The sequence below is a fragment of the Phascolarctos cinereus genome, unplaced genomic scaffold (genome assembly GCF_003287225.1).
Source record: "Phascolarctos cinereus isolate Bilbo 61053 unplaced genomic scaffold, phaCin_HiC Scaffold_2;HRSCAF=192, whole genome shotgun sequence".
In the NCBI taxonomy this organism is placed as follows: Eukaryota; Metazoa; Chordata; class Mammalia; order Diprotodontia; family Phascolarctidae; genus Phascolarctos; species Phascolarctos cinereus.
In genome coordinates, this window is record NW_027555625.1 from 271,415,478 (window position 1) to 271,441,434 (window position 25,957).

Consider the following 25,957-nt stretch of genomic DNA (forward strand, 5'->3'; position numbering starts at 1 on the left):
TCTAGGATCAAATACAAATTTCTGTTTGTCATTTAAAGCTCTGTCTCCCTTTCCATCTTTTTTACCCATTACTCACCTCCATGTTCTCTAAGATCTGAATAAACTGGTGTTCTTGCTGTTCTTCACACACAGTGCTGCATTTCCTTTTTCAATGCCTGGATAGCGACTGTCCCTGTTCCACGGAATGTTCCTCTGCCACATCTAGTATGAAGGCCTCTCCTGGTTTCTCTCATATTTCATTTGTATACATCTTGTTTAAAAATATATTTGTGAGTTTGTCTCCCCCATTGCAATGGAAGTACATAGGATAGATACTTTTTTTTTTTAGATTCAGCCCTCAGCACCATGCCAGATGCCTAACAGGCACTAATACTAGTTGATTGAATGATTAAATTTGGCATTTCCCTATGGCCTGAGGGCTGTAGATCAAACTTGAACCCAGGTTCTCTTTATTTCAAGGTCCACTTTTTTTTGGCATCCACACCATGCTTCCTGACTCCACTTTGTAATTACAAATATGGAAACTAAAGCTGAAAGTCACAATCACTTTGTTCTTGGGATTTTTTAAGATGGAACACAACAAACACAAAATGAGAGGCTGCATGGACTTTGTTGACAGAGTATTGTCCTGGAGTCAGGAAGATTTGGATTCAAATTCTTCCTTCAAATTCTTACTAGTTGTGTCACCTTGGACAAGTCACTTAACCTCCTTTGGCCTCAGTTCCTTACCTGCAAACTGAAGGGGTTGGACTAAATGGCCCCTAAGGTGCCTCATAACTCTAAATGTAAGATTCTATGACCTACGCATTCTTACAATATAGCCTTAGTTCAGAGGAGGAAACTGAGACCCAGGGAAGGTTAGGGACTTGTCCAAGGTCACTGATGAACCAAAAATATAACAACGGTCTTCTGTCAAACCTGCACCCTGCACCCTGACTCCCTCACCATCAAATATGGGAGGTGGTGGAGTGTCAGCTGCAGGTTAGGAGGGATTAGGGTAAGCTCTGCAGCTGAGGGGAGAGCACAGAAGCGATACTGATTGGATGGAGGTGGGGGCCGGGCCGGGGGGCTTTGCGCTGCAATTCCGAGGCTGCTGGGTGGGAGGGGAAACGACTAGAGGAGGGAGGGCGGGGCCGGCCAAGGGCTCGCTGGGATTTCGCGCGTCCTCGGCTAGGAGGCGGGTTTTGCTCTGCTCGGTCTAGACTCGAAAGTACATTGGTCCGGCCGCTGCAGCCGGAGCCCTGGGCAGGCACTGAGGCTGAGCCAGCCCGAAAGACCCCGGGGGATGGGGCACCCCGAGCCGACCCTGCCCCCGGCGCCCGAGGCGGGCCACGCCAGTTATATAAAGGGCTTATATAAAGGGCTCAGCCGGCGTGGCCACAAGGGCTGTAGCAAGAGGAGGTGCAGAAGAGGCAGCGGGGCTAACAGCTGCAGGTGCCCGCTCTTCACCACGGACGCCGTCCCCGCAGCCCCGGCCCCGCCGCGGCCGCTCTGGGCCGCTAGGGCAGCCCAGTCCCCGGGGCATCCCCAGGACGGAGCGGACCATCCCCCCCCGAGGGGGAAGAAAAGGAAGAGGGCAGCCCAGGGACGGAAGGGCTTGAGCCAGGTAAGGATGCAATCCGAGGGGCTGTTGGTGGAGGCACCGAGCAGAGTTTCGGAGCTGCCTCTAGGGCGACCTAGACCCTAGGGCCCCGGGGTAGTGAGACGCCACATCCCGCACCCACCCACCTCCAGCCCGAAGTTGGGATGGTCCTCTAGACTCCGCTGCGGCTTAATTCAATGGACTGTTTACACTAGGGAGAATCCATCGCGGCTAAAGGTGTGGGGGAAGAGCGGGAGGGACAGGGCCGGAGGAATGAGAGCAAGACGAAATAAAAACTCATGATGAGACGTTCTTCCTCTGTTTTATAAAATTCTCGCCATCGTTGCCCCCTATCCATTAAGATAGATTGATTAAGAAGACAAGTGCTTTTAGATTCTCTTTCTTCCACCCCCCCACAGCGGCTCAATGGTTTCGACCTTCCCGCTTTCCCCCCCCATTCAAGTGGCGGCCGCTGTTTCAGTCTTAAAGGGGCCGCGCCTGGAGGAGGAGGCGGAGGAGGTGGTGGTGGCGGTGGTAGTAGTGGTAAGGGTAAGGGTAAGCAGTGCGGCCTGCGATCCCCGCCCTCCCCCTCCCCACCTCTCCCCTCTCCCCCACCCGGCCTCCTCGCCTAACCGACTCTTTTTGCTTGCAGGTCCCAGCCCGAAGTCCCGCTCCGCCGCGTCCCGGGGCCGGACGGAGGGATGAAGAAAGGGGGTCCCCGGCAGCGCCGTTGCTGCTCCCCCCGCAGCCCGCAGCCATGGAAACGGGCGAGGAGGACGGTGTTCGCCGAGGGACACAAAGCAGTGAGCGGAAAAGGCGAAGCCCAGGGCTCCGGGCGCCCAGCGCAAAGCTGAGGCCGGCGGCAGCGGCCCAGGCCCAGGCCCAGGCCATGGAGGCGGCCGCGGAAGAGGAGGCGGCCGCGGGCAAGGCCTACCTGGCGGCGGCGCTGAGGCGGCGGGAGGCGGCGACGCGGCCGCGGTACAGCCTGCTGGCGGAGATCGGGCGCGGCAGCTACGGTGTGGTGTACGAGGCCGTGGCCGGCCGCAGCGGGGCCCGGGTGGCGGTGAAGAAGATCCGCTGCGACGCGCCCGAGAACGTGGAGCTGGCGCTGGCCGAGTTCTGGGCCCTGACCAGCCTCAAGCGGCGCCACCAGAACGTGGTGCAGTTCGAGGAGTGCGTCCTGCAGCGCAACGGGCTGGCCCAGCGCATGAGCCACGGCAACAAGAGCTCGCAGCTGTACCTGCGCCTGGTGGAGACCTCGCTCAAAGGTACGGCCGGCTGACAGAGCCCCCCGGGCATCCCCCGCCGCCGGACCGCGCCCCGAGCCCCGGCCTTCCTTCCCGGGCCCCAGCCTGCACTCAGCCTCGTGTCATTCATTCCTCAGCCTGCCGCCCCGGGAAGGGACCCTTGCATGCCCTTTTGTTTTGTGGCTCCCAGGCTTTTAAAACCACCACTCTAGTCTTCACACCTGTTTCACTGACTTTCCTGTAGCCTCAAGGCCTTTAGAAATCCTCCTTACCATCTTTACCCGGGGGATCCCTAACACTGCACCCTTTCCCATTTTCTGTCTCCTGGGATCCTGACCTTCAGTTTCTTTTACAGCTTGCTACCTTCCCTGGGTCGGCCTCACCTGCCCCTCTTCCCTCTATCCCTTTCCTTCCCCTGCCCACCCATCCTATTGTGCCCCTAGGTGCTTAATAAGAATAGGAATAACAACCTATATAATAGGTTACATTTATATTCACGTGGAGCAAGTAATGCAAGTTGCATTGGTACTTAAAAGGGATTTGCTAGTAAATTGAAGTTTTGGGGAGTGAATTTGCTTAGTCCTGTGACTCTGTAGATGGTTGTGCTGGAGAAGTCCTCACTGGGACCTAAGTTTTCCAACTTTCAGTGCATTTTTTATCAACAAGCAGTTTGTCAGAGGGCATGTACTATGCTAGTGGGTGGGGGGCAAAAACTAAAAAAAGCTCCTGCCCCTAAGGAGTTTACATTCTATCAGTGGAAACAGTTTGTGTACAATAATTTTTGGAAGTAATTTCAGGTATTGGGGGGGGCAGTCAGCAGCTAGGGTGGGATCAGGAAAAGGTCTTATATGGAGAGAGGACTTGAGCTAAACTTGGAAGCTAAGAATTCCAAGAAGGAGATGGCAGGAGGGAGTGAATTGAAGGTATGGGGAAAGTCTTGCAAAGGTGCAGAGATAGGAGACAGAATGTCATATACAGGAAGTAGGCTAGTTTGGTTGAATCCTAAGAGTGCATGAAGGAAGGAGGGAGAAATAACCCGGGTAGAGTAAATGGAACCAGATTGTGAGGGACTTCAAATTCCAAATGAAAAAGTTTGTGCTTGATGGTAGGGACAGTTTGAGCAGGAGAGTGACAGGGTCATTAGTTGACTTGTGCACTTTAGGAATATAAGTTTGGCAGCTATATGGGATGGGGGGAAAGAGAGATTAGGGCTTTTGCAGTGGTCTAGGCAGTGGTGATGAGGGAGGGCCTGAACTGGAGTAAGTTGAGAGAAGGGCATGGATATAAGATGTGGAGGCAGAATTGATAAGAGTTGACAACTGACTTATATGGGATAAGGAAGAGTTGGAAGTCAAGGATGTGAGTTACTGGAAGGATCACTATTCTTTCAGCTTACCCACATCCTTGACTCCCAACTCTTTCTCTTACCCCAGTAGGGTAAGACTGACTAGGATTTAAAGAGGCCTCTTATTTCCCAGTTTAGGCTGTTTTTCTAGTTTCACCTGTTCTCATAGAAAGATGGATAAACTCCCCAAAGCCCTATATTTTGTCTCTCCCCAGCTTGGTGTTTTGGTTAGAGCAATGAATTTTAATTAGACATAAAAAGTTTTATTGAACCCTCAATTTCCTCATTCTGTAATAAAAGGTAAAAATATTTACCTTACCTTTAGGTTTGAGCTATCAGGCCAGTTGTGAGGAAAACACTTTTCAGAGCCTCAGAAATGAACCTGAATATGGAGCTCTTCCCAAAGATCTCTATCATATATTTTAGCTATAGACCAGCTAGCTTCCTGCCCACATAAATAGGCCCTTCTGTCTTCTGAATAGACTGTTTCCCACTAAACTCTTCACATTTTTGTTTTCATCCTATAAGTCCACCTACATTTCCCTTCTGCTAAATCTACTTTTGATGTATTTCTGCACTTTAGGATCGTGCTGGGGCGGGGGATGCTTAAAGGACTGCCTTTGTTCAATACACATTCCCTTGTCTCCAAGTTCATTGCCAGTCATGAAATGATTTGGGTTTGTAACTTTCAGGCGATTTCCCTCTGGCCTTCAGTTTCCTGGGGCATGGGATTAGAGTTCTAAGATCTCTTCCATCTCTGAATCATGTAACTTGACTTCTCTGAATCTGTTTTCTCCTTCTCTCTCCAGCCTCTTGACCACACATACACTCTCAGGTCTCAGAAACAGGACCTTTGCTAAATAATGGAAACTTGTTGAAAGCGTAAAATGAGGCTTCATTTCAAGAGAGGGCCCACATTCACAACAGATTAGTGGTTGAGCTAGCATTTGAGCTCATGTTCCTGAGCTCCAACTTGGATTTAGGGTTTTTCCCATTTTATTCTACTGACTTGCCTGTGCTGAAAGAACATATCTGCTGATGCACATTGAGTTGTGTGTTGGGAGTATGGGAAAATTTCAACTTACTAAAGTTAGTTTCTGAGGTTCCGTGATTCCATTTAGCTAATCCACCTATACCTGAGCCAGGAATCCTTTCTCTAATGTCCCTAACAAGGGGTCATCCATTTCTTGACTGTCTTCAGTAAAAGGAAGTCTTTTTAGGTAGCTTATTCATCACTATGGTAAAATTACTTTTAGACATGATGATCCCATGTTCATTTAGTGGGGTATGAACCCAAAATGCTCAAATTTAGCCAAATGCTCAGAGCTACAGAAGAATGAATATGCCATGTAGGGGTGGGTATGAGGAGAAGGGATCTTCTAGCTGTGTCTTTATGACCAATACCCATATGGCTCTATATGCCACATACACAGAGCACACCCAGAGTTTCCAGCCAGAACTTGGTCTTTCTGTAACCTAGAGTTCTCCCAAGATAGAACTTTCTTTTGGGTTAAGTCTCTGCATATTCGGGTTCAAGTGCTTATCAGATGTGGGCTCTTTATTCTTTAAAGCTGTTGCCTGAAAAGATTGGGTTTGTAACAAGCTAATGAGTAGATTAAAAAGTAACTTAGGTGGTCTGGAGTAGTGGAAAGAGCATTAAAATAGTCATCAGAAGACTGATTCTAGTCCTGAACATGTGCTGAACTTAGTGTGGGACCTTGAGCAAATCACTTAACTCATTTTCCGCTGCCATAAAATGAGAGCTGTACAAGAGAACAGTAGGAGGGCTGGAAAGAATTACAGACAAGCAGGACAGCTTTGAAAATTACCAGTTAAATTTATAATATAATTTAAAACAAAAGTAAGTTGTGTATAATAGAGATCTGGAGTTTCATGTACAATCCTCTTTCCTCTTCTATGTATGTATGTAGAGATGCCCCTTTGATTTAGTGTTTAATTTCAGAAGGAAAACAAAGTAGTTGAGCACTGATTTTAGAGTCACAGGACCAGAGTTCAAATGTGCCACTGGGACTGTGTGACCTTGGGCAAGTCACTTAAGCTCCTGTGGGCTTCCTTATCTGTAGAATGACTCGATTAGACTAGATAAGTTCTGAGGCTCCTACCATCCAGTCCTGGATATATGTATGCTCCCGTGTCAATTTCTAGACCTTTACATCTGAAAAGGATGTTAGCTAGACATCTTCTAGTCAAGAAGGGGAGCAACTTTCCCAAAGCAGGATCAGCAGCAGAGCCCCAGGTTTTCTGATGTTGAATCCACTGCTTTTGACACTCACTGCAAACCAGCTAATAAGAGGTCTTTTGACTGATTGATGCTAACTCCTGAGACAAATCCCACTTGGATCTTCTAGCTTTGGGAACAGGGTTTGAGATTGTAGCTCCCATCCATATGTTTTTACAGCCTTAGACCAGGTCTGTAGGAAGGAAGGACAGGTGAAATCCTGATCTTAAAAGAACGTAGAATAGGGCTCCAATAGAAACTTCCCCAGACATGTTGAACACCAGGATAAAATATAGCTATAGAGTTGCAAAGATTCCTGCACGGAGTAGAGACTTGCTGATTTCTAGAATCTCTTTCTACTCTATAATTCTATGATATTAGCGTAGCAGTTTGCAACTGGAAAGGACCTGAGATCGTTGTGTCTATTGCTACTTTGCAGACAGGAAAAGGGAAGCCCCAGAGAGAAGGAAGTAGGTAACATTCAATCAACAAGTATTTATTAAATGTCTGCTGTGTGCCTAGACACTATTTTAGGAGCTAGAGATACAAGTACAGAATGAAATAAGAATGAAATGATACCTGCTTGAACTTCCATTCCAATGGATACAAGTACATATAAAAAAGTGTATACAGCATAAATATAAAATTAATAAATACATATATACCACCACCACCACCCAAGTAGGTAAATATGTGGGAGAGAAGGTTACTAGAAGCTGGAATGAAAAAAGTCTTCATACAGAAGATGATGCCCGAGGTGCAGATAGGGAGAGAGGGCGTTGTAGGCATGGGAACAGCCAGTGCAAAGGCCCAGTGAGAGGAAATGCAGTGTAGTGTCATGTGTGAGGAATAGAGAAAAGGCTGGTTTGGCTGGATTCCTGAGAATGAGAAGGGGAGTGATGTCCAATAAGGTTCGAAAAATAGACTGAGAGCTGGCTTTATAGGGCTTTTAAAGCTAAGTAGAGAACTTCATGTATTCTAGAGGAAGTAAGAAGCCACTGGAATTGGTTGAGAAGAAAAGTCACATAATCAGATCTGAGTTTAGGGAAAATTATTTGACATCAAGGTATAAAATAACTGGAGTATAGTGGCCTAGACTAAGAAGTAAATGTATTACGTGGAGAGATGAGGGTTAAACAGAAGAAATGTTGTGATAGTAGAACAGCAAGACTTGGGCATCTAATTGGTTTTATGGAGTGAGGAGACGTCAGGGATAAAGTGAGATTATGAATCTGAGGTTCTGGAAGGAAGGCCCTTCAGCAGAAACAGAAGATTGGAGAGGGATGGGAGTTCAGTTTTAGACAAGTTGAGTTTAAGAGATCTACAGGACATCCAGGTTGAAACATATCCAGTAGACATTTGGTGACACAAGGCTAAAGCTTGGGGAAAGACTGTAGCTGGATATGTAGATCTGGGAGACATCTGCATAGAGAGATGATAATTAAACCCTTGGGAGCTGATGAGGTTCTCTAGAGGGAGAAGAGAGGCTAAGACTTGACCAAGGTCACAGAACATTGAGCCAGGGCTACTACTCATCACCCCCAAGAAGGTAGCTCTGTGACCTTGAGCAAGTCACTTGAGTATCATTTTGCTCTGCTCCAAATTAGGGATAATAATACTTAAAACCACCTAGCTTATAGGGTTTTAGTAAGGCAAAGTGAAACAACATCATAAGGTTATTACCTTTAGTTCTGGGCATCTGGCTTTGATCAGAGAAGAAAGTTGAGAATCTCTGAGAAGGAATCAATATCAAAGAGCATTGAACTTAAAATCTGAAGTCCTTGATTTGGCCAGGGCCCCATGGCTAAATGGCATGGGATCCTGTTAGGATAATTCACCTGTTTTCTCATCTTAAAGTTGGGGATGATGATACTTGAACTATTTTAACTCTCATGTTAACTGTTGTAAGGCAAATCTTTTTACAAAATGTGAGCTAATGTCACCAGCATCATCTGTTGATGACTACCGTGATGTTGGGGTGGCCTAAAGGGTTTCTAGAATTCATTTTGTGGTAATCAAGACTGGGTTTTGTGGTTGTCCTCTGGGGCAAGCTTTTCTATCCCTGCCCTCTAGCTATTGGGAACCATAGCCTAGCACTTAGGGAATCATCCATAATATAATCTGCCTTGCTCCTGAACAACACTTGAGCTGACTTCTGTCTCCCTCTGCACTGTGCTTGGGGACTTCAGGGAGAGCATAGTACGACCCCCAGGAGATGGAAGAAGGCTTGACTTGAGAGGTTTGATTAATTGAGGTGCTACCTTAGGAGGGGAATTATTTGAGTATAATGTTTTTCATGAGATAGTCTGATTAGATATAACTATGCTTTTACTATGCTAATCAAAGGTTTCTAATCTTTCAACTAAGAATCTCTTTCAGTGTCTGACTCAAAAACCTTTAGAATGATAACTGACATTTATATGTGCTTTTGTGCTTACCAGGCATTATTACCTGCATCATCTCATATATGACTCCCACAGGAACATTGTGAAATCAGTAAAAGTTTGGTCAAATGTATTGCCTTGGGTTCTAATCTCAGCCTTGTCACTAACAGTATGTGAGTTCTGTACAAATCACTTCTCTCTGGGCCTCAGTTTGCCCAATTATAAAGTAAAGGTTGAACTAGATGATTTCTAAGGTCCCTTCCAGCTCTAAACTTCTGTGATTCTGCTATATATCATCCCCATTTTTCATTTGAGGGGAACAAGCCCAGAGGCAGCCCAAGGCTACATAGCTAGTTTATCAGTAGTAGTTAGAGCTGGCATCAGAACCATAGGTCTTTTACCAAGGACAGGGCTCCTCATTCCACCAGACTTTTTTAAAATTTCTATTCTATCTACTCTATCCTAACCTATTTGTCATGTGCCATAATGAATATTTTTTGTTTCTTTACCTTCTCAGTCAGCATCTCTATACCACAGTGGGTTTTTTTTTCCTAGTGAGAACTGCATGCTTTATAGAACTCTCCCTAGCTCTCATTGGTGAAATGTACTTTCTGTTAGGGAAAGTGGGACATAAATATAGTCCTGAAGAGATAGATACAAGAGAATATATCTAAGGGAAACCATGTACTTCTCTAACTCTCAAAAACTTTAAGGCAGATCACTAGCCCAGAGAACGAGGAGAGAGGCAACATAATGTAGCAGAAAGAGCCCTGACCCCTGATAGACAGAGAACCTCAGTTCAGCACCCAGATCTGTCACTTAGTGTGATCCTGTGGATGCCTGCCCTTAATAGTTTCTTCCTTCACAGAATGAGAGGATTGGATTAGATCTATGAGGAACTCCAGAGCTCACCTGTTGCAACCCCATCATTTTTACAGGGAGGAAACTGAGGCCTAGAAAAGTTGTTGACTTTTTAGCCCGAGCTCTCTAACTGTAGGTTTAATGTTTTTCCCATGTTTATATCATGGGGCTTGAAGCTGTCTAATGGACAGTTTGTTAATTCCCAGGGCATCCCATTCTATTGCTGCACAGTTCTAATTGTTAAAAAATTCTTCCTTTCTATTGAGTGAAAAAGTGCTTCTTAGATACCTTTCAGCTGTGATCTTCTGATAGTAGGTTTGGCAAGAAAAAAATCCTTCTTAACCACATTGTGATCTACCAGTGTTAAATTGGGGAGTTGACCTTGAAAAGTGATGTCTTGTGTGAAAGTGTTGAACATTCAGTTTCTGGGCAACCCTCCATTGATACACACAAGTGGTGTAGCTACCATTTGAAGATTATGGGACAGCCTGGCCTTTGGATTGCCAAGATGTAGTTCTGTGCTTGTTACTGGGGGAGATTTGCCAGGGTGGGCTGAGCCGCAGTCATTTTCTCTTCTCAGATTGGTTTTATCCACAGAACGCTGACTAGGATGACCAAATATTGCACTTAGGTGATGACCTTTCCCACCTAACATGTGCAAAGATATTTAGGATCCTGGAATTGTACCAACACTATTCATAGTTTAAAAGGGATCTCAGAATTACCTGAACCAACCCGTGGCTTGTCATAAATGACTAATGTCAGAGGAGAGGGCCTTTGATCCTCTAATTTAACACTCTCATTTTAAAAATGTGAAAACTGAGGCCCAGAGACACATAGTAGTAACTTGCTCAGGCACTAATATTTGAAACCAAGTCTTTTGACTCCAAATCCAGTACTCTAAATATGACATTAATGTAGAATGACATGCAAAGAGGGCCTTAGATTGTCAGATTTTGAAGGAGCTTAAAAATCATTTAATCCAACCTCCTCATTTATAAATGAATAAACTGAAGCTCAGAGCAGGAAATCATTTATCCAGCCTTATACAACTACTAAGGATCAAAGCTGGCACTCAAACCCAAGTCTGGTTCCAAGTCCAGTACACTATCTGTTATATCACATGGCCTCTAGGGTACCATTCAACAGATTTGCAATGTGACTGTAGCTTCAAACCACAGGTGGAAGTTTAGGCAGTAGTCTGGACAGACTCTGAAAGCTTTGCAGTCTATTGGACTTCAGGCAAGCTGGACCTGGCACCGAGTATTGCCCACCTCAAAGTGAGACTGCTGCTAAGAGGGATTTTTTCTTGCCAAACCTACTACCAGTAAGTAACAAGTTTAGAGTTAGGACTTAGGCCCTCATGCCAGTGAGTTCTCTTGCTTAATAACAATCTTTATGGTCAGAACTAAGGTAACATACAGCCTCTCACTCAAATTTTATGGAAACAAATTTTTCAATGTTCCTAATCTTCCATCTCGTGAAACAAACTAGTAAAAGCAAAAAGAACAGTAAGATCAGAAAAATAAGACTGAAAGAGGGAGAGAAACTAGAAAGATCATAGTTTAGGCATTGCTGCCTCATGTTAGAGTCATTCTGCTGGGAGAATCATTAATAGAAGTCTAGTGTCTAGCTGCCCTCTGTCCTGGAACCACATCTGAAATTCTTGATCAACTTCTAGTTGCCAGATTTTTGGAAACAGACATATACCACAGGAGACTAACCAGGGTGGGGACAAGGCTGAAAGCTGCGTGTCATGTATCTCAAAGACTAACGTGAAGGATGTACTTGATTACAGAGGCAGAAACTATGACGGATGGATAGAAGTTACAGGGAGGCAGGCTTCAATTTAATATAAAGAACTTCTAACAATCAGAACTTGGTAACAACAGGATGAATTTCCTTGGCGGTCCCATCACTGGATATGTTAAAGAAGAGTGTGTGATTGTTTGTTCAGAATAATAGGAAGGGACATCACAGGTAAGGAACTGAGGCCCAGAGAAGTTAAATGACTTGCCCAAGGTCACACAAGGTGATTAAGTGGCAGAGCAGGCACTTGAACTCAAGTTTCGTGACTCCCAAGTTCATTAGGGGAAAAAAAAATCATTGTTCCCTGTGTTCCCCATTGTTGGGCTAATAACCTGAATTGCTTTCCAGCTCTGAAGTCTAAATGTTTGTTTGACATTCTGTTTTGGGTTGGTCCACCTTCCCCAAGTGGTCCATATGTAATAGTATTCATAATGCTTCTTAAGCTTAAGGAGACTTCTAAAATTAAAGATGTTATTCTTCATGACTGTCACTTCTGGTGACCAGCCGTCTCTTACAGTAAATAAGTACTTGAGTCAAGCAAAACAGAGGAACATATTGGCTGTGTCTGAAAACACATAGTTTATTCTGCAGCTATAAAGTACTATTTTCTTTGCTGATAGGCAGGAAGCGTGTTTAACAATCAAGTCCTCAGAAATCAGTTTGTCTCTGTGTTAATTGGAAGTGCTAAAGTCTTTCAGTACTGTTTTCCTTTACACCATTGGTTATCATCATGTAAGTTATTCTAGTTCTGCTTACTTTGCTGTAAATCAGTTCATACCCAACTTCCTAAGTTCTTTGAATTCTTTGTCATTTCTTATGGTATAATAATATTCCGTTACATCTATATATTATAATTTGTTCAAAGTTTTTTTCTTTTAACTGCTTCTCATTTAAATCTAGTTGCTTTGATTTTGTTCCTGCAAAAACTTTTCAATTTTATAACTGAAAGTGGCCTTTTTAATCTTTCATGATTACCTTCATTCTTCTTCCCTTAGCCATAGTTGTGCAAGGTCACATCATCTGTATACATCTAATTTTTGATTCATGGACTCTTAACTGTCCTGTTAGCCAAAGTAAATAAAATATGCTGTCTTCTGGACTTAACATGCTCCAACTTAAAAAAAAAAAAAGCTGTATTGATAGTTTTATTTAAAATGCATTCCTGAATATGCCCCTTCCATCAAACCTTCCCTTGTAACATCTTGTTTCATCATCACCCTTGGATACCTTCCTCCCCTCTTTTCTCCCATTAAAAATGTCATTTGGTTTTTCCCAATTAATGCCTATGAACACATTCATTATTAAGTGCCTGTTATGCTAGGGACTAGGTATAAAAAGACAAACTCAAAACAGTCATTGCTCTCAAGGAGCTTACCTTCTACTAGGAGAGAAATGTCCATATGCTTAGTCTCTACAAAATAAATACAAAGCTTTTTAGGGAGGGCAGTAGCCGTTGGCAAAAGTGGTCTTTCTAAAAGGTGTTACTTGGATTTAATCTTTAAAAAAGATTGTCTGAAATAGGTGAAGAGAGATTGGTGGCCTGGAGAGCAGCCAATGCAGAGGCCTCGAGAATGGAGCTGAAGGGTTAGCAAGAAGGCCAATCTGACTGGATCGCTGTGAGAGAAGGGGTGGTATAGAATGAGCTGAACGTAGTTTGGGACTACCTTGTGAGAAAGACTTCCGAGTCAAACACAGGAGTTGGTGTTTTTGCTCCAGAGGCCAACGGAGCCACTGCAGTTTGAGCAGGGGACCAGCATGATCAGATCTGCACATGAGGAAAGGCCCTTCGGCAGCTGTGTGAAGGATGAATAAAACTGGGAGGGAAACCGAGGCCATTGCAGTTCCTTTCAGCTTAAGTCAGTGGCTCTGAGTGGGAAGAATAGGACTGATGTGAAAGATGCTCTTGAGGTAGAAAGGACAAGATTTGGCAATTGTTTGGTCCCTTGAGGTGAGGGGCAGTGAGGAGCTCAGGATAACAGGGATCCTGGAAGGGGTTGGGGAAGGAGGGGAGGTTGAAGAGAGCAAAGAAAATTTGGCACCTTAGCTAGTAGTTTACTAATAGGAGAGCTGGGACTCAAACCTTCCCCCTCCTCACCCAGGTCCTCTGACAAGACTCGTTGCTCTTTCTACTACACCACACTGAAAATGAGCCTGTTTTGTCAAGGAACAGCTAGGAGGTGTTGGGTCGAACATACCCTTCATGTAAGAGAAGTGGGAGGTCAAGTTGAATTGGTAGGATGGAATTAGATTTGTAAAGGATCTTGAAAGCCAAGCAGAAAAAAACTTGTATTTAACTACGATAGTCAATTTAAGGAGAGTCAGGTTGGGAGAGAGAGGAAGAGCCTGCATTGGACTGAGGAAAATTCAGATTCAAGGCTTCTCTTTAACAGAGGGACCCTGGCCCGGTCACTCAGCCTCAACCCGAGGCACCTCCAAGAGCTCAAGAGCACAGTGGTTACTGGTCTGTGCTGACACTGATGAAATCACAGGTCTGGATAAAATAAAAAGTAGCCAGTTTGGAGCTGTCCTGAGTTTCTGAGCTTGGGATTAGCAGTGGCAGATCAGATAACAGCTTAGATTTATGTAGATCTTATAATTTCATAAAGGATCTTTCTCATAAAAAGACATATGAGGCAGGCAAATACAAGAAGTATCATAGTAATTCTTTTAAAAATATCCCAATTAACATATAAAGGCAATCTTTAACACTACTGTAGTCATTTTACTCATGAGGAGACAGGCCAGGTTAAACAAGTTGTCCATAGACCTACCTGGTCTATCAGTGATAGAACTAAAACGTGAGCCCAGGTCATCAAACTCCTGTCTAGTCTCCTTCCTACCACCCTTTGTTGCTTCTCAACCAAATAGAAATAAGACCTGAGTTCTAGTTCTACCTCTGTGACATTGAGGCTCTAATCTGAAAGCTGAAGTTTTGGTTTTGGGTTGTTGGGTTTTTTTTGTTTTTAAATTTATGGTACAGTAACATTATGCTTTGAGTTTTGTAGTTTAATTTTACTGGCAACAGAAGCCAGCATAGTGTATGATAACAACTGAACAAATCAGGTATCGTTTCTCCCCTCTAGGGAGCTGTTTGCCACTGGTTGCTGTTGCTTTAAACTTAACCTGTTCTATCTTTGTACTGAACCCATCAATCTCTTATTCCTGAATGTGCCAAGCAGTAGCTTATGAAGATGTATGAATACTCTTTGATCCATGAATAATATCAGAGAGCCCTATTTCGTTCTGAATTTGTTCATTCATTCATTCTACATCTCTCTGTGATGTAGGGTAGAAGGCGATACTTAGGGACAGAATTTGGTCCATGGTCGCAGGGAAGCCTAGAATTTAGGGTAAAGGAATGAGTTGTAACCAAGGTGTATGAACGGATTCATCTTTAGTCTCAGAATTAGAAAGTAGCTTGAAGGTGGTGGGATATTGAGGCCAAATTTAACTTGAAATCGGGAATCCTGCCTATAACATCCCTGCCAAGTGTTCACACCACCTCTACTGAAATACCTCCAGGGACTGGAAACACATTACGTCTTGAAGCAGTCTACACTCCTCTTGAGTGGAAGCACATTGCTGTGGGCACAAGATTTATATATTTATTTAATGTAGGGCTTACTAAATAAATGAATCACAGAGAACTCTGGGATTTAGAGTGGAAAGGACCATCTCTGTTTTACAGATGAGGAAACTGATGCTCAGAGAGATGAACTACATGAAATGATAAGCATTAGCTATGGCAGTAACTTGGATGGTCCTTTGTCCAGGAGGTGTGTAATTGACACAGTTCATACACGAGGAAGGTGCTGAGCTAGATGACCTCCGAGGTCTCCCAGTCTCTGATTCTTTCACTTGGGAGTGTACATTTAAATTTGGAAGGAGAACATCTAGCCCAGCCCTCTCATTCTACAGATGATGAGCTGGTGCTGAGAATGCTGGAGTGATTTGCCCACAGTCTCAAAGGCAGTAAGTAGTAGAACTTGGATTCAAACCCAGGTCCTCTAACTCTTGCCCCTACCACACTTGCCCAGGTTTACACAGGAAATTGGTGGCAGAGCTCTGGACTACAACTCGGGCCACATGGGTCCAAGGCTTTTCCTGCTACATTATGTAGTAACTACAACATCCAAAATTCTCAACAGGTCTTATAAAGGCTTTGGTGGTTTTATAATTTTTTCTATTCTCTGCTTCCCACATTGATGTGTTATATGCAACAATCTATCACCTGGGGATCAAGGATAAAGTCAGTGGGCTCATTAGTATTTTTTAGTAATAATGACGATTTAAAACATTTGTATGGTCCTTTTTGCTTTTTCTCAGGACTTTGCTAATTTGGTTTTTGTCACAGCCTTATGAGATAGCCCAGGCACTTAAGATTATCCCCATTTGAGAAATAGGGGAAGGTGAGGCTCAAGAGATGTGATTCATCTAATCTCACACAAATGCTTTCCTCAACAAAACTCTGTGAGATGAGAGTAATGTAAGTCAAGACTATAGTTTACATCTCTTGGCTTCTGCTGTTCTGTCCATTATGTTATACATCTCCCATGTAAACATGATTATGAAATAAAAGAGCTGGGAGAGACCTAAAGACAATTCTGCTTCATTAGTCAGGTGAATGAAAGGCTAACCTATTGCTGGCAGATCGGTGACAGCCCATTCCAGAATGAATAGAGACCATATAGGCAAATCATAGACATTTGGTGATGAAACAGGACCTTAAGAGAGAGAGAACTATCTAGTCCAAATCCTTTATTCATTCAACAAACATTTCATATATACTGTGGGTAGCTTTGTTCCTTCTGGGGGAAAAATAAAAATAAGGAATTCCCATCTTCAAGGAGATTGCATTTTAGTGGGGGAGATAACACATGTTAACAAGTAACTATAATAGAAACTAAAATAGAAAGAAGTCCATAAGAAAGACATAAGGTAGAGCCACTGTCTGTAGTGAAGAAAGCACTAGACTGAGTAGGCAAATCAGCAGGTGAAAATCATCCTGGCTCTTCCCCTTAAAGCTGTTACTGTGTGTAATCCTAACATTTACCTTCTCCAAGTCTCAGTTTTCCTTTTCTATAAAATGAAGTGGTTTTACTAGATAACAGGAATAACTACCATTTATACAATATTTTTAAAGCTTGCAAAGTAATTCACATAAAATATCTCACCTGATCTCAGGAGATATTCATCTTTTTTGGGTCATGGACCCCTTTGACAACCTGCAAAAGGTTCCAGGGTAATGTTTTTCAGTGTGTGTATTTTTTTTTAATAGGATTACAAGGGAAGCCAATGATGTTTAAATAGTTACTAAAATATACTAAAAAACAAAACAAACCCCTGATATATGATTTCTAAGGTCTTTTACTAAGAACATCAAGAAGGGAGAGATCATTTCCAGCTGGGGAGATGGAAGAAGTGATATTTGAGGATTGGGTAGCACACCAATAGGTGAAGGCTTAGACATTGTAGATGTATGGAGCAGTGTGAGCAAAATTGTCAAGGCTGAAACCCACAGGATGGGCTTAGCTGGGAGTAGGTGCATGAAGTGGAGAGCAGCTTGAGATGAGGCTAGGAGAGAGAGGAGGTTAGAGCCTACATCCCTTTGGAGGGCTCTGAACACTAGGTGGTGGGGTCATGTTGCAGTGCAAGTGTTGGAGACCCAGAGATGGTTTTAGGGGCCCCAGTCTGGTGTTCCTTCTGTCCTACTTTGATTTTTATCATTCATAACAAAATCTGAAAGAAAAAGCCCCCTGCAGGCAACTTGAGACTGGGGCATCCCAGAAGAGCCGCCCTAACGAAATGACAAACTCCCTGCACTTCACTGGTCAGTACTTGTGTAAACATTTTTGTATCTGCAACAAGGCAAAGCTCTCTATTTTCCATTCTGTCATGCCTTGTCTTTAGCTTACTATGGGCGTCTTCAGACTGGGAGCGTCTCTTCCTGTTCCCTGTATTCATCTCCAAAAACAACCCCGCCCCATTTTCCTCTCCCCTTCAACCTCCTGCTTCTTCTCCCCCCTACCCCCTTTCCTACCTCCTACCTTAAACAGCAGCTCTGGCTTCCCTACTGAGGCTTTTGGCAGAGAGGACTCTTGGAGGATTCTCTACTGGTCTAACAACAACGACCCACTCTCCCTTCCTAATTCTCTTCCTACCCTTCAAGGATTGTGAGGTATATTTTGTTTTGTAGACTGGCTTTTCCACCCCTGTAGCCATGGTTACCAACTTTGTATATAAAATAACCAGCATTTCCCAAAACGTCACTGATGTTTGCAGAGATGGCCTATGAGAAAAGAATTGGATAGCTTTTTAATCTTTTCCTTTTTGGCTCCACCTACAGTTTGAAATATCAAGCTTTCTTTCCCAGGGAATTAATTTGAAAATTTGATTGGTTTCAGAAATCTCTGTTTTGCCTTGATTTTTTCCTTAGTATTTATAGTACTTCAGAGTTGATGACCCAGAAAGTGGATTATGATAAAGAGAACTAACAGATTTTTTAAAAATACATCCATCTTCCCTAAACTGGTTCTACCTGTATTACACCAAGATTCAAAGCAACATAAACAAATTATATAATTACAGGGGAAATGAGCTATTGCAGGGAAATGTGTGCTTTGAGGAAGGTCATGTGTACGGCCACAGTCAGAAATCTGAGGGTAAACTTGCTTCTTCTGGCCTCTTTAGCAGAATTTTAAAACCTAAACCCATTGTGGTCTTTCCAGTCACGTGCCCTGTTTCAAGTAGTATGTTATTGGTTTTGCCAGACTATGCATAATTTAGTCTTAGAATCAAACATCATTCGAAATGAAAAAAGTCTTAGAATAATTAACATAACTGGACAGGACATCAAGACCTAGAACACTCAAGATTCCTTAGAATAAAGAATGTAGTTAAATTAAATCTAGAAGGAAAAGGGGCCTTATATGATAAAACAGTATTAGAGATGGAACAGATTTTATTCATTCATTTATCTTAACTATTTTGAAGCAGGGTTTCTCTTATAACCTAGGTTGGAAGTGCAGTGGCCACGTATGGGCCAATTGACGTGGGAGCTTTGACTGGTTCCTTTTCTTACCTGGGTTGGTTTACCCTCCTTAGACAGCCTGATGGCTCCCCACTCCAGGGGTCTCACCATGCCATATTGGCATTGTGGATACCCGGTTCCTATGCTTTAGGCCACTGCAGCTCAGAACTCCTGAGCTCATGTAATCCACGAGTTTCATCCCCAGGGGCAGGAATGGATCACAAGTGAGTGCCATTGCATCTGGGCATGGGATGGACTTTAGAGGCCATTAAATTCAGCCTTTTTGTTACAAAGGAGTCATTTGAGGCCCAGAGACTATTGAATTGTTCAGTGTCACAGAGCGAATAGCAAAATCCTGTTTGTTTTTTTAATAACATCAAGTTGAACAGCTAATGGTGGGAAGGCACATTAGACTAGAAGGTTCAGAATGTACAGATTTTTTAAAAATTTGTTTACCTAGCCACTCTCCTCCTCCCGCTCTCTCAGAAATGTCCTTTAGAGTTTTTTTAAAAAACCCCTTTGGACACCTAGTAACTCAAAAGATAGTCAAAGGAATTTGCCTACAAACAAGCACTTATTAACCACCTACTATATACTAGACACAGTCCCAGACTCTAATGATACAAATAACCCACAAAAATGACAGACCATGCCTTTAAGGAGCTTATATTCTATTGAGTGAGTGGGGTATATATACAAAATAAATACAGGGTAATTGGTGAGGAAGAAGACAGCTGGGGATCAGGTAGGGAGAGGAAATCAGCAAAGAACTTATGTAGAAGGTACTCAAGCAGATTATTGGAGGGAGCTAGGGCTTCTAAGAGGCAGAGGTGAAGAGGAAGAGCATCCCAGTCTAGGGAGGGGGGCAGGTATACAGCACAGAGACTGGAAATAGGAGTGTGTCACGTGTGAAGGACAACAAGGAGGCCAGTTTGGCAGGGACTAACAAGTACCTAAATGTAATATTGCTAAGATTGAAAAAGTAGGTTGGGGCTAGGTAGTGAAGAGTTTTAAATACCAAACAGAGCAGTTCTTATTTGACCCTAGAGTAATAAAAAAAAATCACTGGCATGTATTTGGCTGACAGGGTTAGTCTTGTGCTTTGGGGAAATCACTTTGGCATCTTTGTGGAGAAGGGATTGGAGAGGGGAGAGACTCAGGGAGGGAGGCTAGGAGGTGCTCCCTTGTTACTGTTCTCTTTGAGATCACCATTTTGCCTCCCTTTCCCTCTCATTTTGTAGATGAGGAAACTTGAGAATCATCAAAGAGAAGTGATTTGCCCAAGGTCCCATGGCAGTTAAAGGAAGAGCCAAGGTTGGAATCCAGATCTTGGGGTTCCTGTTCAGTGCTCTTTCCACTATACTGCTTACTGAATTAGAGCATGAAAAGGAATTTCAGTAGGTTAGATGAACTTCATCCAAACTGCACAAAGAAAAGTATGGAATTAATGGAACAATGCTCATTGGAATCATAAAAATATATTTCTAGAGAGATTGTGATAGTCACAGTTTATATATAAAGAAACCAAGGCCCAGAGAAATGAGACGCCTCAGTTCGTAGTGAGTAACATGCCTCCAGCTTTGATTCCAGATTTCACCATACTTACTTCTCTGTCCTATAAAGAAAATGCAATACTTAAAACAATAGAGTTTGACTTTTATAGCAATAGGTTCAGATTCACATTAAGTCAATAAAGGTCTATTCACCAATGTTCTCTGGTAAAGTTGGGGGGGGGGGCCGGTGGAGGTGTTTTGATCAATAAACATTTATTAAGCTCATTCTTGGCCCCAAAGATACAAAGATTTAAAATGATATAGTACTGCCTCAAAAAACAATATAATTTTTTTTTGAGGTGGAGGGGTTGGGGTTAGGCTGAGGGGAGGAGGAGATTGAAGATATAAATAATAGGTATGATAGAAGGTGGACAATGATTAAGCAAAGAAGATGGAGTACTTTAAATTGCAGGAAGGGAGTGGAGGGTGGGAAATAGCTCAAAAAAGGCTTCAAGGAAGAGATGGCCCCTAAGTTGGGCCTTGAAGGGAAAGATAGGTGGAGGCTATTCCAAGCGTGGCTGACAAAATAAGCAAAGGAACAGTGATGTTGGAGGGTAAGACAAGAGCAGGGGATGGAAAATAGTCCGTTATGGAGATAAGGGACAGGTAGGCTGGAACAAGATTATGAAAAATCTGAAATGGAATTTAAGTTGATTAAGTAGGGGATGGAAAGCCATCTAAACGTTTCCGAGTTGGAGAAGATTAGACACCAAGATTATATGATGATACAGTGGAAAAAACACTGGACTTGGAAGTTGAGAGACATGGGTTGGGATTCCAGCTCCATCATTTGTTAGCTTTGTGACTCTATGCGATCCTTTTAATCTCTTTGAACCTCTGTTACCTTATCTGCAAAATGGGGATGATGATATTTGCACTCTCTCCCTTATAGGGTTGTAAGATTATAAACTTTAAAGCCATATATATAAGTGTGAGTTGTTATTACTTGAGTGGCAGTGTAGTTGATGGATGTGTGTGTATGTATGTGTGTGTATACGTGTAAATGTATACACACACATGTATTTATTATTTATAGTCAGGACACCTGAATTCAAATCCATCTCTGCTGCTTACTACCTGTGTGGCTCTGCAAGTCATCTAGCTCTTTGGGCATTAGTTTTCCTGTCTGTAAAATGAGGAAGTTGGACTGGTAGATCTCAGAGGTCCATTCCAAAGGTGGATGTCTGTTGCTCTTCTCACCACAAAATTTTCATTGCCTAAGCGTCTGAGTTAGCCCATCTCATGCAATTGAAGCTGTTTCCTGTCCTCTTCACACAGGTGAAAGGATTCTGGGTTATGCAGAGGAACCCTGCTATCTCTGGTTTGTCATGGAGTTCTGTGAAGGGGGAGATCTGAATCAGTATGTGCTGTCCCGTCGGCCAGACCCAGCCACCAACCGAAGCTTCATGCTGCAGCTTACCAGTGCCATCGCCTTCCTACACAAAAACCACATCGTGCACAGGGACCTCAAGCCTGACAACATCCTGATCACTGAGAGATCTGGGGTCCCTGTCCTTAAGGTTGCTGACTTTGGACTCAGCAAAGTCTGTGCTGGGCTGGCACCACGAGGGAAAGAGGGTGGTCAGGACAACAAAAATGTGAATGTGAATAAATACTGGTTGTCCTCAGCCTGTGGCTCTGACTTCTACATGGCCCCTGAGGTCTGGGAGGGGCACTACACGGCCAAGGCGGACATCTTTGCCCTAGGCATTATTATTTGGGCCATGATAGAGCGGATCACGTTCATTGACTCCGAGACCAAGAAGGAACTGCTGGGGACCTACATCAAACAGGGGACAGAGATTGTACCCGTAGGGGAAGCGCTGCTAGAGAACCCAAAGATGGAGTTGCACATCCCCCAGAAACGCAGGACTTCCATGTCTGAGGGGATAAAGCAGCTCTTGAAAGATATGTTAGCTGCTAACCCACAAGACCGACCTGATGCCTTTGAGCTTGAAACAAGAATGGACCAAGTCACATGTGCTGCTTAAAATTCAGGGCAAAGCATCCCGGGCGTTTTATAACTGGGTGAGTATTTGGTTGGATCTGGGTTGTTTTCTCCCCACAGAAGTGTCTGAAGAACCAGGGAGTATCCCAAGAAACTGTGGGGCTACATTAGGAACTTAGAGCCATAATGTAATGGAAGGAACCCTGGATTTTCAGTCAGAAGACCTAGATTTTGATCCTGTCTCTGATACTAATAGCTGTATGACTTTGGGCAAATCACTTAATCTGTCTGTACCCCCATTTTCTCATCTCCAAAGTAGGAGTGGTAATACTTGCTACCTCACAAGGCTTTTGGAAAGATCAGAAGAGATAATGTGTATAAGAAGTATTATATACACTAAAAGGAGGAATTAGTTAACATAGGTATTGCTTGTCATCTTTTATGGAATTGTAGACTCAGTTCAAGGGACTTAGACGTCATGTGCGCTGATCCCTTAACTTTACAGATGACTGAATTACTTCCCCAAGAGAGGAAGTTACTCGCCCAAGGTGTGACAGAGGTGTCAAGCAGCAAAGTGAGGATTTGAACCCCAGTCCCCCAACTCCCAATCAGTGCTTTACTACTTGAAGACCTACTACCACTTAAGCTGTTACTGATTTTTGTGAGTATAAATTGTACCTACTTAGGATAGGGGATAATAAGCTACTTGCTGAGTTTCTAGTGGGCCATTCTTGATTGGCTGAAGGCATGACATGGATTTTAAAACAGATTGAAGGGGGGTTATTCTTGCATGCTGGTAGTTGGGCAGATCCCAAAGCCATCTCTGGACTTTGGAGAAGAAACAAACCCCATTTCCTGTTGGAGTCAAGAAGGAGCAGGAGGTTTGAGGGCAACTCTTTGGTCTGAGAGATACAGCAGAACCTGCAAGAAGATAGAGTGTAGTCTAGACCACAGAAACTCTAATCAAGGGTAATAAATTGAACCAACCAGAACTGCTTCTAGTCAAGTTACTGACCAGGGCACAATGATTTCTTTCCCATACTTAACTCTTAAAATATATTCTGATGCAACAGAACAAAAATTCATGAAGTGTCTCTTGTCTGAAAGGTATTGTACTATTTTTAATCAGTGGAGAAGCCTTAGTGACAACCTGCAGCACATCTCTTGCCTCAGGGGGATGGCTAGGTAACATCTTCAGTCCTCAAATGAAGCAGGCTCAGTTCTGGGATGGTGTAGTCACTAGCAATGAATGGACTTGGAAGACTCTCGTTCTCTGACTCTCTTTGCCTTCTCTGCTTTCCCTGCCCCAGCACTCTGCAAAGAGCCATTTATTAGCTAGGATACCAGAGCACAACAGTCCCTTGTTATGTTCTCAGTACAGTTATTTTACATACTGAATCGTTGAGGAACTGCTTCTCCAATAGCTTATCCAACTATCTTTCTTGGTTGAGTTTAGGGGTACAATGCTGGAAACAAAAAGGCCAAGTGGACTCCCTTGTTGACCAGGACTGTTTCAGTTTCTCTCATCCTTTCCACTCTCTGGGGCCCATTTGGACTGTCCTTTAAAGGAGGATATCCTTAGGGCTGCCATTGGAGTATCTAACCTAAAATGTGGGCCTAGAAACCAGCTCCCATGATACAGGGAAAAGAGCACTGATTTAGAAGGAAAGGGCCTGGGTTCAGATCTTGGCTCTGCTGTTTAATAGCTCTGTGATCTTAGGCATATTTTTCCTTTTTGAACCTGAGTTTCTTCACCTGGAAAATGAAGACCTTTGACTAGCTGATTGCTGAAATTCTTTCCAGCTCTAAATCTTATGATCTTTTGTCCACATGGAGCTTCATAGTTACAGTGCTTTATTCATGTCATTGAGGTAAGTAATATATGTTATCCCTCTGTTACAGATTAAGGAAACTGAGATCCAACCTTCTCACTTTCTAGATGAGGACACTGAAGTCAGAGAGGTTAGGTGACTTGCCCATGGTGAAGCGAGAAGGTGGCAGTGAGGATTCTAGTTTGGGTCCTATGCCTTCCAAGTTTAGCACTCATTCTACTGCCTTACTGAGTTCTGGATAAAGGAAAGTGAAATAGATGCTCTTGTCCTTGGAGGCTGCTCTGCCCAGTCCATTGGTTTCCATTCCATGGTCTAGGATTCCCAAAGGGAATCAGAGGAGATTTTATGGAGGAAATGAAATGACCTTGTCTTGGCCTTAAAAGATGGGTAGGGTACAAGAGTTGAAGAGGGACAGTAAGGAGGATATTCCAAGCTTTGGAGGTGGTACAAAGTTGAGAAAGTAAGGGTATAGGGATGGCAGAGTAGATTCTGGCTAAGTCTTCTAATAAATGAGAGGCAGGGGAAGAATGAAAAGGTAAGATAGATGGGTGGGTGGGTTGGTAGGTCAGTCAGTATATGGCTGAGGAATCTAAATTCCTAACCCGTAGGCAATAGGGAGCCTTTAAAATGATTTAAACAGTAGTGATGTGACCAGATTTATGCATAAGGAAGATGAGTTTGGCTGTGTGTTTAGGAAGAGTTGAAGCGGGGAGGATGTAAAGCTAGGGAGACCTAATAGTGAAAGTGAGGGCCTGAAGTCTTGTGGTGGCAGGAGGGGATTGATTACAGGGCTATTGTGGAGGGAGGAAGAGCCTACTCTGAACATAAATGGAGCTGAACATAGGTTCTAGTCTTATGCTTCAACACCAGCATGATAAAAGAGGTCTGCAGTGCATCCAGCTAGGATGGATTTAAGATTACCGTTTGTCAGGGAAACATAAGTTTGATTATTAGTAAAAGAGAACTAGAAAACACTCTGTGTGTGTGTGTGTGTGTGTGTGTGTGTGTGTGTGTGTGTGTGTGTGTGTGTGAGAGAGAGAGAGAGAGAGATTTTACAGTATTGGTGTAGCTTGTTTAACTCAAGTAGAAACACCTTGCTTTGCTTCTGCTACCCCTCCCCATCATGCCTTGCTTCTGAGTTAGAGTATTACTGAATCACTTTACCTTTAAGAACAAAAGCTCTAGTCTCAAACTACTCTGTTCCAAAACATCTATTTTTGCACATTACTCAATACTAGGCAGCAGAGTCCTTGTTCTCTCTTATTTGTTTGCTTCAGCTACTGCAGTTGCCCTGCTGTGTCTTGAGTCCAAATGTGAAACCAACAGGCTGATGTTCTAGGTGTCACTGGCTCAACAGGGCGGGGGGGGGGGGGGGGGGGGGGGGAGGCAGGGCAGTCTGCATTCACAGCTGAGGCAGATGTCTGTAAACAAAACAGCGTAACTAGGGCCTCCTTGAGCCAAGGCGCCGATGTGTGACTTGTCTAACTGAGCCCAGAGAGTCCTGAGCATTCAAAGCCAAGTGCTGCTGTGAGTGTTAGGGAGACAGCAGCAGAGCAGACCCAGGGTGAAATGCTTGGATCATAGGGACTGTAGATAGTTAAGCCTAAGAGGAGTGGGACCTTGGCAGGCAGTCTCAAGACAAGAAGAAAAGGTCTGTGCATCTCCAGCCAGGGCAGAAGGGAAATGAGGTTAGACTTGAATGGTTGCCATTTAAAAGAGTGAGGCCACCACAAAAGGAAGCAGGGAACAGTGAGGAAAGGCCTAGACTGGCAGTGAGGGGCCTTGGGGGCCAGGCCTTGCTACTGACTTGTTCAGTGGCTAGCAACAGCTGTTCACAATTATGTAATGCTTTACTCTGGTTTTTATAGAGCACTTTACATATCCCTCATTTGATTTTCACAATTCTGAGGGACTGCAAATAATCATAACTAATAATAGTAATTCTAGTAAAACGCAAACTTCTCAAGTGCTTTAAGGATCACTAGATGCTCTGCTCGAATCAGTCATGTAAGATATGGAGAGAAAGAATTGTGCCCATTTCACTGATGAAGATCCAAGGTTTAGGAGGTTAGATGGGATGTCTTGTCCCAAAGTCATGGACTTCGAGATTTAACCTAGCCCCTCTCA

General features: G+C 43.6%; 1 protein-coding gene across 1 annotated transcript in view; it reads left to right on the forward strand.

Annotated features, from left to right (window-relative positions):
- The first annotated feature begins 1,166 nt into the window (after positions 1–1,166).
- The window catches only part of STK35 (serine/threonine kinase 35), a 52,071-nt gene continuing 27,280 nt past the window's right edge, over positions 1,167–25,957 (forward strand). Inside the window, exons 1-3 of the mRNA XM_020965558.2 lie at positions 1,167–1,606; positions 2,235–2,850; positions 21,329–22,078. Coding sequence (XP_020821217.1) covers positions 1,286–1,606; positions 2,235–2,850; positions 21,329–22,041 — 1,650 coding nt within the window. The 5' untranslated portion in view covers positions 1,167–1,285 and the 3' untranslated portion in view covers positions 22,042–22,078. The remainder of the gene's footprint in view (positions 1,607–2,234; positions 2,851–21,328; positions 22,079–25,957) is intronic.